The sequence below is a fragment of the Colius striatus genome, chromosome 11, assembly GCF_028858725.1.
Source record: "Colius striatus isolate bColStr4 chromosome 11, bColStr4.1.hap1, whole genome shotgun sequence".
Taxonomy (NCBI): domain Eukaryota; kingdom Metazoa; phylum Chordata; class Aves; order Coliiformes; family Coliidae; genus Colius; species Colius striatus.
This window is the reverse complement of record NC_084769.1, coordinates 27716998-27733409: the sequence shown is the minus strand read 5'-3', so window position 1 is coordinate 27733409 and position 16412 is coordinate 27716998. Positions and strand designations below refer to the sequence as shown.

At 39.1% G+C, this 16412-nt stretch overlaps 1 protein-coding gene across 12 annotated transcripts in view; it reads right to left on the bottom strand.

Moving 5' to 3' along the window:
• Nucleotides 1–12009, bottom strand: part of NBEAL1 (neurobeachin like 1) — a 94295-nt gene extending 82286 nt beyond the window's left edge. For 6 of the 12 annotated variants that reach the window (XM_062004553.1, XM_062004564.1, XM_062004559.1 and 3 more), the window contains exons 1-2: nucleotides 11597–11680; nucleotides 10748–11046 (exon numbers count right to left, since the gene is read on the bottom strand). In XM_062004553.1, the coding sequence (XP_061860537.1) occupies nucleotides 10748–10819 (72 nt within the window). In that variant the 5' untranslated portion in view covers nucleotides 10820–11046; nucleotides 11597–11680. Of the gene's footprint in view, nucleotides 1–2708; nucleotides 2813–10747; nucleotides 11179–11596; nucleotides 11685–11926 lie in introns of those variants that run through there. The other 6 variants (XM_062004557.1, XM_062004554.1, XM_062004558.1 and 3 more) reach the window with 6 other exon arrangements.
• Between the last annotated feature and the right edge of the window lie 4403 nt (nucleotides 12010–16412).

The following is a 16412-nucleotide window of genomic DNA, read 5'->3' as shown; positions in this document are numbered from 1 at the left end:
TCCTAAAGGTGTCATTGTAAGGATGATTTTTTTTTTTAAAGGGTAAAAAAAAGTTTAAACTCCTTTTGTTGATAGTCACAAGTCAACAGAGCCTAAGCTTAAACTTCTGAGCTCAATATATTGTAATGAAGATTTGTGAAAGTGCTATAGCAACAATCACTCACCTGCAGTAATGAAATAAACAATAAGTATTTTAAGCCTATTAAATCAAATGCAGTTCAGAGCACCTCCAAGTAAAAATACTTCCTTCTTCACTTTCATAATCACCTACAAAAAGCATCCCAGCAAAACATCACATCACCCTTTAGGTCTCCATTTCTGTAAGATACTCTCGTCACAGAAGTAGTTGTTACAGCTCTTTAGAGCTATAGAAAGTGTGACAGGCCTGAGCAATACAGTTTTTCTAACAGGTACCAAAAACACACCCAAAACATGCCCTTAAATGCTAAGTAAAACCAGTTTGCTAGTCTATAGTGCACGTAGCAACACTGTGGCTAAACATCGCCAAAGAATTAGCAAGTTTCCCATGAAGTCTAACACTTTTATAGTTGCAATATATAAATTCTAACAAGGCCATCTTTTAACTGCAGATGAGCTCTCAATGCTAACAAGAGCTTCAGCGTTCAACAACAACGAAACAAAGGAAATAGCAGAGACAATGTCCTATCGAATGTCCTTCTGACTGATATGACATTCTCTAAGGCAATGAAGTGAAAAGAAACTATAACCAAAATCTACACGACTGTGGGACTAGTTCATCTTTGATATACTAAATTATTTAGAAACTAATCTTCTCTTTATGAAGACTGATGAAACAAATAACAAAGAAATGTGCTAATCTAGTCTTCTTTTCCCAGTAACTAATTTCCATATGCAAGGAAGTCAACAAGAATTTTCTGCACCGGAAAAACCACTTTTCAAAATTCATAATGAGACAAGTAGCACTGGACTCTTCCAGCTCACTCTAACTTAAATGAAAACATTTTACACAAAACTGGCATTGGAGTCCTTCGACTGAAAGTCTTCAGACTTGTGTCAATGGAATATAGGCACATTTACCCAGGGTTTCAAATAGACACTATTAAATTATTTATATATGGGTTGCTTTTAGATTTAACAATAATTTCCTTTCCTGCTAGGGCTTCAGGCAAACAGACAACTGGAAGGGCAAAGCTCAATACAATTTTTACAGCTACATTCAGGAAGTATTAGCTGCTAAAAACAAAAGCTGGGCCCTCCCCGAGGCTATTTGCAATGCCACATTCCATGTTCTAAAGGCAAAAATTCCCTGCAGGGCAGTTCAGAGTCTGACTGTCAGACAAGTCCTACTTGTTTGACAAGACAGTTGTTTGAAGTCGTTAAATTTTACGTGCAGTCATGAAATAAGACAGTCTGGTCTGACTGCTGTGAGTAGCGGTCCGCCTTCAAAGTGGATTTTAGCTTAGAAGCACTACCATCAAATTGCACTGGTATTATGGCAACTAATCCCACATCCCCAAGCATTATATTTAAAACACAAACAATGCCTGGTGTTGAGGCTGAATCAGACCTGCAAAAAAGTAACATTAGCAAATGAAACATGAAATATTGCCTTTAGATCACTGTAGAGTTAAGTCTTGAAACTAATTCAAGTAGCCTGTATAATGCAGAATCTCAACACTGTTTGAAACTAACTATTCATTAGGGGATTAGGAGCTTTATTTTAAGGGAGCTTTTTCCTCTTCATGTTTTCAGACACAAGGCAACATTTTCCGTACAAGATTTCCTAGCAGCCTAGATTCTGAAGTATGTCAAAGTGCTTATGCTTTTTGTAAGCCTTTCAAATCTGTAAAATGACAAAATAAATCCTGAAAAGAGCTTCGTTGTGGTAGCAATCCTACAACTACAATTAATAGAAGACTTCATGATAAACCACTCTAAACTGGCTAAACTTACTTGATAAATTCAATAAATCAATTTTAATTATCAAGGGAACGAACCACCTTTGGGCACAACTTCTCATTTTAACCACAGCATTAATTTTTGAATCAGCTCTTGATCCAAAAGAAGAAATGCTTCTGGCAAATAATTAAAAATCCCCCTTTTCATAATTCACACAGGCATTCTATTCCATTTCTAGATCTAAAAGAACATGGGAGGAGTGATGGCCGGTGTTTTGGTTTTTACACGGAATTGCAGTGAATAATGATGGAAACAACTATTTTTGGACAAGTCAAAATATTCCATTTAGCATAGAGATTTATACCAGAACAAATCTATAGCTGTCAATCAGGACAAAATTTAGCTTACAAATATTGAAACTAAAAATTAAAATATTTTTTGTTTTTTGCAAAACAAAAAAAATTCTAATTTTCCAGTAATGCCTTAGGTTACAGAAGAGAGAGCTGTTATTTGATTTCCTCTCTACTTCAGATCCCCAACAAAACTGGAAAAACAAAATTAAACCATTTTCTGATTAAAATGGAAGTAAAGCTTCTACTTTTGTTTCACTTGCTCTTTTTTGTTCTTGTTTTTGAATTACAATACAATTACAGCTTTGTAGCTTGGAACTGGCATGTGACTAATGCCATCCATAGGATAAATCTACTTAATGGGAACTCAGACGTTAACTTCTTCACATTTGCTAGAAAGTACCACTAGGCAAGTTCCATATAGAAGCTGGCACACAGTATTTCAGTCTTCTAGAGTCCACTGCACAGTGCACTCACCAGAAGTTTACCATATTGTGACACATTACATTCTGTTAAAATTCACTTTTTGCATCAAAGTTGACATAACAACAGTAGTAAAAGCTGGAGGTTGCATTTGACGCCTAGGGGAACAAGAAGCATTGTAAATAATTCAAAAGCAACTAAAATAACATGATGTTAAAAGATTACAATGTTAAGATAAGCCTAAATTTAATGAAAAATTAAACTGTAGCTTAGGAAATGTTTAGAGTTAGTTAAACATCTTATTGCTTTGAAATTCATAGTTATGCCATTGTTTTACATGAGAAATGAGCTAGTTTAAGCAACAACACACACAAAGCCAGCTTTAACTGTTTGGTTTTGTCTTTTCAACCTCACCAGTAAAGCTGTGTAAGTATAAATGACACCGGTGTAAGTATAAAAAAAAAACTCAAACAACCAAAACCACTTCTCAAAAGTACCCCCAAAAAGTTATACTTGAAAACTAGGGCATAGCAGAATTTGTATTACTTGTGGAGCTGCTGTTTGGCATCCAATGTATTTCTGCTGGTACAGTTTTTCAATGATTAGCACAGGAAAATAATAAGGTCAGATTTCTGCAAATAACACCCTTTTTTTGTGTACCCTGCTTTATTCCCAAGAGCTATAACCATGCAGTACCTGAATGATACAGGGTCCTGTGGAGAAAAAAATTGTATTCCATCATAACTAAGTGACCACACTCACTGCAATTTTTGAGACTTTTTTGTAGTTTAGGTTACTACACATAACAAAGATAAAGGATGATCCTTCTCATCACAGTATTTTCTCTCCCAAGTTCCAAGTTTGTCCTTCAAAGCACAGAAGCACTACTGATCTATCCAAAACCGTTATTTAAAAAAAAAAAAAAAAAAAGATCAGGAACATAAAAAAAAACCCTTCTCCCTTCTTGTTTCTCAGAACATGTTAAAACATTTAGCCTACCGTTCCCATGAAACTTCAGCCATTGATCAAGAAAACTGCTCATACCAGCTAGTTTAAAATTCAGCAAAAGCACAGGTAAATTAATTCCAAGTTGAATACAGTTGAGTGCACTAGCCAAACACTTATTGACAGAGTTGGTAGTGTGACTTATAAGCAGCCTGCATCTACCACAACCATTTTCATAGACCATTTTGACAAAACCTACGAGGATTACATCACTGGAAACTCTAGGCTGACATCCCACATGTTGTTGGCTAACATTTCCCATCACTCTTCCACAGAAGCCAAGCATTTTCCCTTTTTGCATGATGCTTTTAGAGTAAGAAGTTTCAGTAACTTTTAAAACTTCTTTGCATTTCCCAGATTCTCATTCCACATTCCAAGCAAAAACTGGCAGCAAACCACATGAAGGTACAATATTATTCCCAAGATTATTACTAACATTAGAAGAATAATCTTGGTATATTATTTAAGGCATCAAACTGCTTCATTTTCACTTTGCTTTTTATAGATGTTTCTGACATGCATGGAGGAGTCTTAGTAAGATGTCAAAATAGTATTGATGATGAGAATTACCAAGTATAGTTTTCATTTCTTGGTGTTTCCCCGTTGTGTCTCCCATCCTCCTCTACTGTAGCCTCCCATTTACTAGAAGATAAACTGGGAAAGTTACCTGAACAAATGACTTTTGTTTTAAAAAAAAATAAGATGCTTCTCTGTAGTGTTGAGATATGCATGTTATGAGAGGTTTTTTTCCTTCTTATGTGTATCTTTCATCAAGAAAAGATCAGTAATTAAAAAGCTTCTCTCTACTGTGGCAGCCATTTAACCTTTCTGAAGCCTGTGAATATTTTAACAGTATCTAATTGACAACTCTTGGATTCAGGCATTAGGCTGCAATGCTGTTCAGCAGACAGTTGGTAAGCCTTTCTCTCATTTCCATATTACAGAAAAAACATACTACGTATTTCAACTGGTTTTGCAATATCCTTTTATCAGGATACAGACTATCCCCAGATCTGAACAAGATGACCAAGTTAAAAGTGCCATAAGTCTGATGCCATATAACAGTGCAGTCTTTGTTAAACTCACTCTGATATTACCACATCAACAAACAGAATCAGAAGCCTGTTTCTATCTTTGTGATAAATCATTCAATTTAAGAGACATTTGATTCTTTCAGTAAAAGTTTGATCTGAAAAACAGTTGTTGGTATATTCAGAACTGGATGTTTCTCATTAATTCTGCAAAGCACTAATCCACAAACCTGTGGACAAATGGGAATTTCAGCCTCATGCTGGACACCCGTAAAACCCTGAATGTTACAGCAAAAGTGTGGACAAGTATCAGACACTTCTTTATCTAAAAACAGCAGTTGCATGTATGTATTGCCAAATATGTTATAGAATGGTAAGGATAAAAAATAATTTATCCATAGTTCGCAGTGTTACATCTTCTTACATGTCTTTTTAGATTTCTCTGCTGCCTCATTTCAAGCTGAAGTCTGCATTCTCTGTGGCAGAGTCCCTATTCTGTGTATGAACCATGAGCACAAGGTTGACCTGGCCCATAATTAAGAAAGGTAATGGCTGCTACAAGTTAAGAGGCTAATGTCTCATGTACACAGGTCAGTTATTTATATGAATAAAATAAATTATGCTAGCTGTTGGACTGTAAGATCTCTTTAAATAGCAGACGGTAGATTCAGAATTGAAGACCAATTGTTCTTGTTTATCTATATCCATTCTTAGTTCATAAAGACACAACAAAGATATTTTCACTAAACACACATGGCCACAAGTAACCTGTGGCATGCCCATTTACAAATTACACTCTCTCAGAATGTACAGATTTACTTAAAACAATCTTTAAAAAAGACATTTTACACAGCAATTGTTAATAAATCTTAACTCACTAATTTTAGGAGAGGCATAAGTTTACATGAGTGACTTATGAAAAACTAGTTTTACTGAACATTTGGTTTGCTCAAGCATTCATCTAGCTGGGAGCCGAATACTTCTTTCTCTAATATAACAAAGGCGATATATAGTGATGTGATATGAATCACTGACAAATCAGCAATTGCACAAGGAGGAAGACAAGTGAAGCCTAAGTCAGGATGAGATCATATATGGCATGCAAAGGTCAGTTTTTCACATGTGGCTTACAGTTTAACGTCAAAGACTATATTCTTGTTCAGTTAGACGAGACTCACTACAACTAAGCATAATTTTGCTAAAATCCCATTTAGCTGAGAAACACAACTGCATCGCTACTTTGGTGAACAAATTCAGTTCAGCCATACTGCTTTATACAGTCCTGCAACAGTCATATCTAAAAGGTCATCTGATTTTTTTTTTTTTTTTTTTTTTAGTTTATTTACAAATACTCTCCAATTTTATACAGGGACAGGTTAAAAATCTCATACAAGAAAAACTCCTGTTATTTACAACTGATGAACTATCCCTTGGAATTTCATAATACTCCTCTGGAAGGTATATATTTGCTGTCACTTGCTGAAAATCATATTAAATGTCCCAATTTTTTATGCAGGTGTCTGAGGGACTCTATAAAACACATCTGGGAGGCAGTACTTTGTAAAACAGCAGTGACAAGATGCTGACAATATAGCAGGACCCGTTTTGTCATTGACATTCAGCTTAGCAGGACCATAACACCACACAGAGAAAAATGGAAAGTTATTGCTCCAAACCAACTTTTTTGACTACCTAATCATCCTAATTTTTATGTTAGCTTTGGCTCAACACAATGTGGCTGATGCTAACAGAACTCCCATGAAGGTTCACATCCTTGGAAGGATCCAAATGTTGATTAATTTATTCTCACAATTCAAGGTCAAATTTATCTCAGTTCTTTATAGTACACACTGAGACACAAAAACAGGGTATGAATGAAATCTATTCTCTTTCACAGACTCTTCTCACAGTATGGCCATTAAATTACCTGTGAATGTCTCATGACAATTAAATGCATATATTAATATATTAAAGCTTTAGCTTCTAAGTATTTGCATTGCAATTGTCTTCCAATTAGAGATGGCATGTAACTACAGAAAAGCTAGCCCTGCTAGCATACCACACTTATTAGCACTTCACACTGCCCAGTGGCCTGCTTCTGACTAATATAGAAGTAATGATTTCTCCTAAGACCACTTATTTTCTCACTTAAGTCTTTTTGTGATTCCTGTAAGGCTGCCTATAATGTTCTCAGATGAGGAAAACGTAAATCAAAGCAATAGCACTTTAACCACTTCAGGACACTGTTCAGGGTTTATTTTCTTTTCTGTCCAGCTTTTGATCTAGTACTAGAAAACGCTCTCCTATTAAAGAAGTACCACATCGCTTTGTATGCTACGATATTGTATAAGAAGGTATTTAAAATAGACATATCTCACACTACCACAGAAAAAACTGCAACGTATTTATCTCAATACAATGAGATTTTGTAGAAACAAATGAGAAAGTCAGCACAACATAAGAAAACACAATTAGGTTGACAGCTTATACAGAAGATTGTTGCTCTCATCACAGCAAAGGATGTGACACCTCACATGATTGTAAAATGTGAAATAATTGCATATACTGATACATAATTAACATGTAATAAAAGGTTAATCAACTAATATTACAATAGTAGTATTATTACAGCTATGCTCTTCTAAGGCTACAAGTCAAAACTGGTAGAAATTACCTCAGTCACATGAACATGAAAAGGTCAGACACGCGTGAAAGCATGTCCTTTTCCCAGACCAGTTCACCTAACAGAGCTCCTCTCTTGCTGTATAAGCATACAGCGTTACATTATAAGCATACATTAGTAAAGCATCTGCAGGTATTTGCTGCCTATGCACTTTAGATACAAAGTGTTTCCTCCTGTGTAGGTTACTGAAGACTTGAAACTGACAATCAATATACTTGATACTACCATTGCCTAGCTAGCCTAGTGGAGAAATTTTTTCCTGGTGACTTGTATAGAAAAGACCTGTGTTACCTATTCTACATATAATTCTATTACCTTGAAATGCACACATTCCTACATTTGAATGAGAGGACAGGAGCTGATGTTAATGTCAATACTCAAATGAATACAGCACTGTACATAAGCAGAGACTCAGACAAAAAAAATCACCAAATCAAAATCATTTTGAACTGAAAATCATCAAAAAACATGCCAGCAAGTTGCATTGTTAATCATGCTTTCTTTGCAGAAAGTCTGGCATCATTATTTAAGGAGAAAAAAGAAACCAAACACAACAAACACACAACAAAAAAACTCAAGGCAAGAACAGCTCAGGATATTAATAATACAATGCTGTGCTACAACCCCAGTGATTAAATCTAAGCTTCACTAAATATAATGACTTTTTAAACTCTTTCCATGCAGCATTAGAAGCATTATAAATTCTATGTGGCTACTACTTTCATTGAGTATCTTAAACAGTAGACTGTAATCTGCAGCTTTGTAGATACTGTTCCACAGGATAGCTTTTAGCAGAACAGAAGTAGGAAAAAAAATCCAAACCTCAACCTTAGACTGGAAACTGCCAGATAAAACCAACTGAATTCCAACTAATAACGAACTTTTGCAGACACTTAAATATAATCTTAAAAGTAAGAAAAAAACCTCCAAAACTACCTTATACATAGCGTCATCCAAAGACCACCTTTGTGGAGATCCTCCTTACATGCTGCTGTCTGTCATAAAAATAACGAAATGCCTTCCTGATGTTACTTTGCGCAAAAGTAATTGTTGCAACTGACACTGACAGAGACATCAAGTGATCACAAAGAACTCGAGTTGTGACCCAGGATAGATGGTGAGATGATAGCACAGCATTATCGTCACTTAAAAGCTGTGAAAAGTCTTACTGCTGTAACACAGGGTGCTATATTTAACCTACTATCATGAAGGATTTCTTTATCTAAAAAAGGCATGACAAACTTGGCCACTTATTAGCAGCAATCTGAGGCATTAGACCAAAAAAAAAAAAATTCTCCCTAAACCACTATATCCTGCCACTAGTGACTATTTATTGCTACACCTTCCCACTGTGCTAGATGCTCCAAGGACAACAAAGTACAGCACACAGATGTTTCCAATACATGATTAAACAGTCTAATTTACATCCTAACATCTAACTTACTCACCTGCTCTTAACTTCACCAAACTTGATCTAAGAAGAAATACTGTTAAAACTGGATGCCTGCCTCAAGTAGGATTAGTTATCAGGAAAAAGAGAGAGGAAAAACACTTTTGTGCATAGTACTTTTCAAAAAGTGAAGATTATTTTTTGGAGCTACTCTAGGTGGTTTTTATTGGTTTTTAAATATTTTTTTACTACTTAAGAACAAGTTCTTATCAACATATGAATCCACCTAATCATGTCCTTAATGTCTGGGAGAGAAAAGGCCAATAAAGTCACCAATAGCTCATGGAGGCTAAAGATATAAAAAGAGTATTTGTTTTTAATAGTCCATCCTCTACCACCCGACTAAATTGTGTACACATCATTCCAAAGACACTGAACATCCTCAAAGTGATGTAAAGCACACAATTTAACAGGTACTCCTTTATTTATCCAAACTTCAGGCTAGCTTGAGGACAAGGTGGAGGTGAAAAGCACACAATCTGAATGAAAGGTTCAATTGAAGGTGGAGAAGGTATAAGACAGACAAAAGAACCATACAGAGAACCAGGGAGGAAAGAGATAAAAGTCCAGCCAGGCAAAGAAATTCAGAGCTTGGCTCATCTCTGCAGTCCTGTGTCTCCCAAAGCTGAGGAAAGCTTGGATTCTTCCAAGTCTCTTCCAAGTGTCTTTGTTGTTCTCACACAGATGAGCTCACTGGCAAAACATCCATCTCCTCCAGTGCTAGTTTCCTACTGCCATTGGCATTACCACATTAGTTTAAAAGGCAAAGGTCTATGTAAATATGTTTCAATCCAACAGATCACCCACGTGGGTAGCACTAAGAAGTCACACCATATTGTTATGTTTGCACTAGTTTTATTTTTAACTACATACAGAGAATTAGAGTTGCAAACTCACACACACAAATTAAGAAAAGCTACAATTAAGACTGCTTTGGACAATCTGTGCTTTGTGCACGTGCATTGCTAAGCTCTTCTGTACTTAAAATAACACACTCTATGATCTTGCCTTCTTTAGAAATGAACGGGGAAGAAGAAAAAGAGAATGTCTGTTCTACCTTTAGCGTCCTACTGGTTTGAAAAGTTAAAAGAACTGACACATATGAAGCATAAGACTGTAAAGAAAAAAGGTAAAACAATAATAGAGACTAAGTCCTCCAAAAGCTATCCTTGCCACTGCATTCCTGTGTGGCACTAGACTAGTTCTTTCCCCTGCCTTTGCAGTTATTTTTTTGTATGTTCTTTATTTTACAGATATCTATTTAGATAACGTACAATCAAATTTGTGCACACAGAATGTCCAGTAGCAATTACGATCTGCATTTTAAACGTGATTTGTTTTACACTGTAAAATGCAAATGGAGACAGGGCAGTATTTTAATAACACTCCTGACAGGTGAAGGAAATTCATTATTATTAATGGAGTACTTAGCTGTTATGGCAATAGTCATCAAAGGGAGACCCGGGAGTAACATGTGCTCTTTGGGAAGACTTTTGCTAATATCATTTATATGAAACTGCAGCTGCACAGAAAACAGTTTGTATAAAGCTAAATACTAGACAAGAGTTAATTAAATAAATACATCTTTAGGCCACGGCCCTACAAAACAGAGAATCGTGTAAACATATGCATTCACATAGTTAAAAGATATAGATTCAGTAACTGCTTAAACTGAACCAGGAACACCGCAATTCACACTTTACACAAAAAACCCAACCTGAACAGAAAAGCAGGAGATGAGGTTGTAAACAGTCGAAGAAGTGCAGTTACATCCTTACAGAAGCTAGACAAGATTATGCAACATCAGCGGAAAAAAGTGTGTTAAAAGGTGTTAGAGATACATTTTAAATACCTCACTTTCAAACAAATGAAGAAAAAGCCACACGAATAGCACACATACACCCCACACACCCCCAGTATTTACCTTACTGCAGTAAAGCATCCAAAGCTCATACAGCCTCTCTCGGGATGCCATTCCTTCCCTTCCTCTTTTCATCGATACCAGCTACTTTTGCTCAAGATCCTACCATGCTCAGTTCCCAGATGCTCTTCCCGCAGTTCTTGCTTTATTATTACAGTTATATCATAATCCGAGAAGTCAAGGATGACAATAACAGGGTCTCAGTCCCTCCTTTTCGGGTAAGCAATGTAGCACAACCCAAGTAACCGCAGACAAGTGTCAAGCATGTCCGTTCTTCGCCAGCACTGCTTCGGTTTTAATCTCTGAAAGTACAAACATAGCTTCAGGCCTTTGGTGGAAGAAGGAAAAAACAAATCCGTACGAAAAGCCCACAGACGACTTCGAGAATTACACGGCGGCAAGTCGCACTGCTTTCGTCTCTGACATTATCATCCCTAAGGCAGAAAAGATTGGTCTGTAATTTTGGTGGCAATTTCTCGTTTGCAGGGAACCAGCGAGGAGGAAGCATCAGAGCTGCTAAGAAGGGACGCCGTAGCCCTGAGGGAGCGGGGAGAGGCGGCGCTGGTAACGCAGCTTACCCTCCTGCCGCGGGGAGGACAGCCGCCCGCGGCACGCCCGGGCCCCGACCCTGCGGTGACAGCCGCCGCCGCTGCCCTGCTCCCCCCACCCTCAGGCTCCACAGCCTGCCCTGGAGCCCGGCAGGCCCAAGCAGCGGCGGCTCCCACAGACTAGCAACTGTCCAGGCAGAGGCGCCAGCCGCGGCCTTTCCCGTCCCTCGCGGGGCACGAGAAGCCCTGCGCTCCCCCGCCGGCCGCTCCCGGGTGAAAGCGGCTGCCCCGCGCCCCCACCTACCGCGCCCTCTGCCTCCTCCCGCGCCAATGCGGCCTCTCCCCACTGCGTACCCGGACCACGGCGGGTGGTGGCCGGCCAATGCCGCGCACGCAGCCGGGCAGTGGAGGGGGCTGGACCTCGCCACATCGCCCGCCCCGCCCGCATTCCGAAACACGCCCCAGGCCGCCATCTTGGCTGCGGGCAGGACGGACACCTCCCCTGCAGGCGGAGCACCCGGGATCAAGCTGTGCGGCAGCGGACATCGCCTCGGCACGGAGCCGTTGGCTGGAGCAGCGTCAGCTCCGCGGGGCGAGCTGTGGCAGAGCTGCTCGGTAGGCCGCGCCGCCTCACCTGAGGAGCGGCAGTCCGGGTGAACAGGCCCACCCCTCTGCCCCTCGAGGCGTCTCTTGACCCTTAGAAGGATCGGCATTCCCAGTCCTTGTGGGACAGGGCACCTCAGGAAACCTCTCTAGTGCTTTGCAAATGATAAACGTTATCAGGCACATGCATGTGTTTTATGTGTTCTCCAGAGAGGCCTGTCTGTGTGGTCTAAGGAGTGTTAGTACGTACACATACAAACAGTCTGCTGCCACTTAAAGGTAGCCCCTTACCTGGTAGGCAGAACTTGCATAGGACTAAGAAAATGCTCCTAAAATAGCTTAGATTTCTGAAGGAGAAATCTGAAAATACATTCCTCAGCTTGCTGATGTGGCTCTCTGAGCATACTGGCACTGTGCCGGCCTTCCCTAGACAGTGCTCTGTCACTTTCCTCCTGTTCATTTAGTAACACTGCTCCCTTGGAAAGTATGGCTGGAAATTAATGTTGTGTCAGGCTCCAAAGCAGGAAGAAGTAGATTTAAGGAGAATTGGGCCTTCTCCCCAGTTTGCTGGGAGAATCATTGCTACAGCTCTGGTCCTTCTCCCACTGGGTTGTCTCCTCACCTGGATAAGTCATACAGCTTCATGTTATGAATCGTTCATTGCCATTCACTGCACTGGCAATTCTGTTGCAGATTTCCACACTGCCACAATAGTTTCATGGGAGGTTTGGAAATAATTTGCAAAGGAATTGACTGTGTAGTATCATTATATTGTCTACTGTATAAAGACTTGCTAGGGATGGATAAGTGCCACCAAGAACCCAGAGACAGTTTGAGATAGGTTCCTGCAACATGTCTTTGCATATTTGTATTGCTTTTAGAAGACTAGTGAAGTTTCCTCAGAGAAATTTAAGGGCTAATCTGTACTTAGTGTTGTATCATGTTTCAGCAGTGCAGGAGCGGGGTAAGTATTTTTGTTGCACTATCCAAACATAGTTCCTAGCATGGATAAAGGGTCACTGACAAAAATTAGTCTGTAAAATTATTTTTAGTCATGTGATACATGTACATACTTGCTGCTAGCCACAATAATCTCATGCCTTGAGGTTATGACATTACTTTTTCCATCATGAAAAAGATAAGAGTTTAGAGTCCAGCTCTGACCCAAGGGCAGGGCCTGATGTGCTTAAACCACCCTGGACCTTTCTCTGTGAATAGCCTCCAAGAACAGAAGAGGTTCTGCCTTTTCCCTGAGCGACTTATCTCAGGACTTGAATAACTGCTAGGGACATCTCACTAACAGTCAAATGTTAAAAGGCATCACCTTTAAATAAATGTGAACCTTTATTATTTGTTTCTTCCACAATGTTATGATAAAAGGAAACTCTTTGGAGCATGTTTTTTGCGATAGAAATTTTTATCTTCTTCCAGCCTTTTTCTAAACTAAACAATAGCCTAATTCAAGCTTCTTTTACCACTTACTCCCTTTGAAGAAGTCAGGCCTAAGCAAAGATATGTACAAACCCTTGAGATACTGTTATACTTTCTGGCATTACCAACTTTCATATGTAATAGCAGCTGCTCCCACATATAAAAGTCCCATAACAACATGTAGTGATACAACAAGAAAAAAACCCCCATTCTGATAGAAACAGGAAACTCCCCCCTTGTGAATGCTCACAGGCTATAAAGCAGCCTTTTCCATGTTGCTGGATGACATAGTGACATAGTTTTCTCAGTGGGCCTAGACTGCAGTTCTTGCTTTGTATAGGTGCCATGGAAGAGAAACAACGTATTTGTATTTTGTATCAGGACACTGTTCCGATGACATTCAGAGTGAGTGGTGTCCTGGTCTGGTGTTCTAGAGGCTTTCCTAAACCAGATAGCCCACTGTAAAGTTAAGCTCACTTTTGGATGTCTGCTTCACTTGGATGTAGGTCCAATTTAGTCTCTCCCTGTTGATGGTACAGGCAGGTATTCAGTATTCACTATGAATTCTTTTCCATATGTAACTATGAGCAATAAGGAGAGAGGTAAGTGGAGAAAGGTGAGCTACAGCTTTGTCCTTGCAGTTGTGGTATAATTCTAGGTTAACTTATATTTCAGTGTACTTACCTTTATGAAGACATAGCTAAGGGTATGGAAGTCAAAGAATGGAGGAAGATGTAAAAAGGAGCATTATCAGCTATGCATAGGTACTTTAAAATGTGTGTTTATGGATTGGTCCAACTGAGAAAGCAAATTATTAGATTTTTCATCTCTTTCATAATGATGTATAAATTGTTTCATGGGCCTCAAATAGCCAGGTAGGCAATGTTAATTTGTGTTTCATTGTTCCTTAGCTGCTGTCTGGTGGTAACTGTTTCCAAAAGTGATTGCTTCTCATACTTTGTTCATTACCTTTGGGTTTCTGCATCACTTCTCTTCATTAGATGTGTATCAGTAACTTTGGTCATCTTACAGTGTGCTGCTTGTTAGTCATCAAGTTCACATAACAATGAGTAGAGAAGGGTGTGGATAGTGAGAAAGCATGAATTTGAGGTTAAGGAAAGATTAAAAAAAAAAAAGAATGGCATACTTTGAGTTCAGGGACCTCTGAAGTGGGAGGAAAAACTACACACCTTAATGTTTATGTTAAGCTATACTTATTTTCTGTAAAAGCAAAAGAAAAAAACATAAATCTGTATCTGACTTTCATATGGTCTCAAACCTGGTTTTTGGCTCTAATGCTGCTACCGAGATCATGCCCCAGGCCAGCAGAAATCATGCTGATATAGGTCTATGGCAAAGCTTTTATTCTGAGGTTTTGCTTGATGCCTTGGTGGTAATACTTTGTTTACTAACAGTGAACACCTCAAATATGCTTAGAAATAAACTCACCTCTCAGCTCTTCCATCTTCCTTTACAAACAGACCATTGTACGGAAGCAAGGAGTATTTTTTACATTCTAAGTAAGCAAGTGGCCTTGACAGCTGTGTGTAAAACTCCCATTATCAAAGTACCTTTTGCTGTATGTAAAGAAATAGGACTTTGTGAATACTAGTTTCTAGACATTCAAGACAAATTAACTTGAGATTGCACTTGGTGTGACTACTGGAAAGGAGCAAGCTGGCCTTTGCAAGATGCCAAGGTTTCTGAGATGGTGTTTTGCGGAGAGTAGCACAGCATCAGCTTACCTCAAGTTTCTCTGGCTCTGATTGCAAAAAATAATTGTGCAATTGTTCTATTAGGTAAGCCAGAGAATGTAATTAGTGTTTAACCTTCCTTCTGTCACCATATTCACACTGTACCCCAGGGAGCTCAGCATTTGTTTGTTATTTATAAAATTTGGAAATGAGAAGGAATTTGCCCCTTGATGCATAGGCTGGTATCTAGGGATTTTAGCTGCTTTCTTTCAAAGAGTTGGAGACTGGCCACAGTTAAAGCTGGGAGGTGGTGGTCTAGCTAATAGCATTAATTCCCTCTGGCCCCTGGCTGCTTTGCTTTCATATATGAAGCGTTAAACCACTCACCAGAAGTAATTTCAGGAAAGAATTTATGCCAGGGTAGCCTGGAACCATAGTGAGTGGTTTTATCCTTCTCTATCCTTTCAGCTTGTTTCAACAGAGGAGCTTCATTAAGATGATTCCTCTGCTGTAAAAGGCCCAGACAGGGACTTGATCTCTTTTGGTGTTTTTCTGTAGCATAGACTCCCTCACCACAGATCTGAAGTTTGTTGCTGCGCTAAGACAGTTCTTCTGTAGGGTGCATCTTAAAAGACTTGCAGATTAAATATATAGTATGTATTTATGTGCTTTTGTTTGCCTAGGTTCCTACAAGCTCTAACAGCCAGTAAAGATGTATGGATGAGTGTTCAGGCTTAGAACTGCTCCTCTCTGCTGTCTTTAGGTTAGCTGTGCATTTGTGGAATCATGCTACAGCTGTCTTTCTTTTGCAGATGCTTGAAAACACCAGCTATTACTGCACAAACTTGCATTGCAAAAGGGTTCTCCTTCCACCAAACTGACTTTTCACCTAAAGCAAACCATCCCTTACTGTCCACCATCTTATTGCCAGTGATCAGTGAAATGACCATACTTGCACTTCAAATCATTCTACATAGTTAAGAAGTTGTTTAATGAATGATTCATTATGTTGCAGTGCTCAGATCATCTGGATCTACAGCATGGCTGTAGAAAGCATGCAGTATGTCAGGGGAAAAAACCCCAAACAACGAACCTAGTCACAGCAGCAACCAAGGTTTAAAGCTGTATAGGTGCTGGTTGTCTCAGGTGATCTGTCTGAACTTAATTCTCTCACATCTGACAGGGTAAGGTTGTACCAGCAACGCCTGCTGTAGCAACTTGGGGCTTCTTTCCTCTTGGTTTGAGGGAGAATGTAAATGAAGGGAAGTAGCTAAAGGGAAATGGGTGTAGGAAAGATCCAACTGCTGCTAGAGGTGGCATTCCTGAAAAATGTTAGCACTGCGGCCTCCTGGATTTTGGCTGTAGCACAGTGTCTGCTTTTAAGTGGGATGT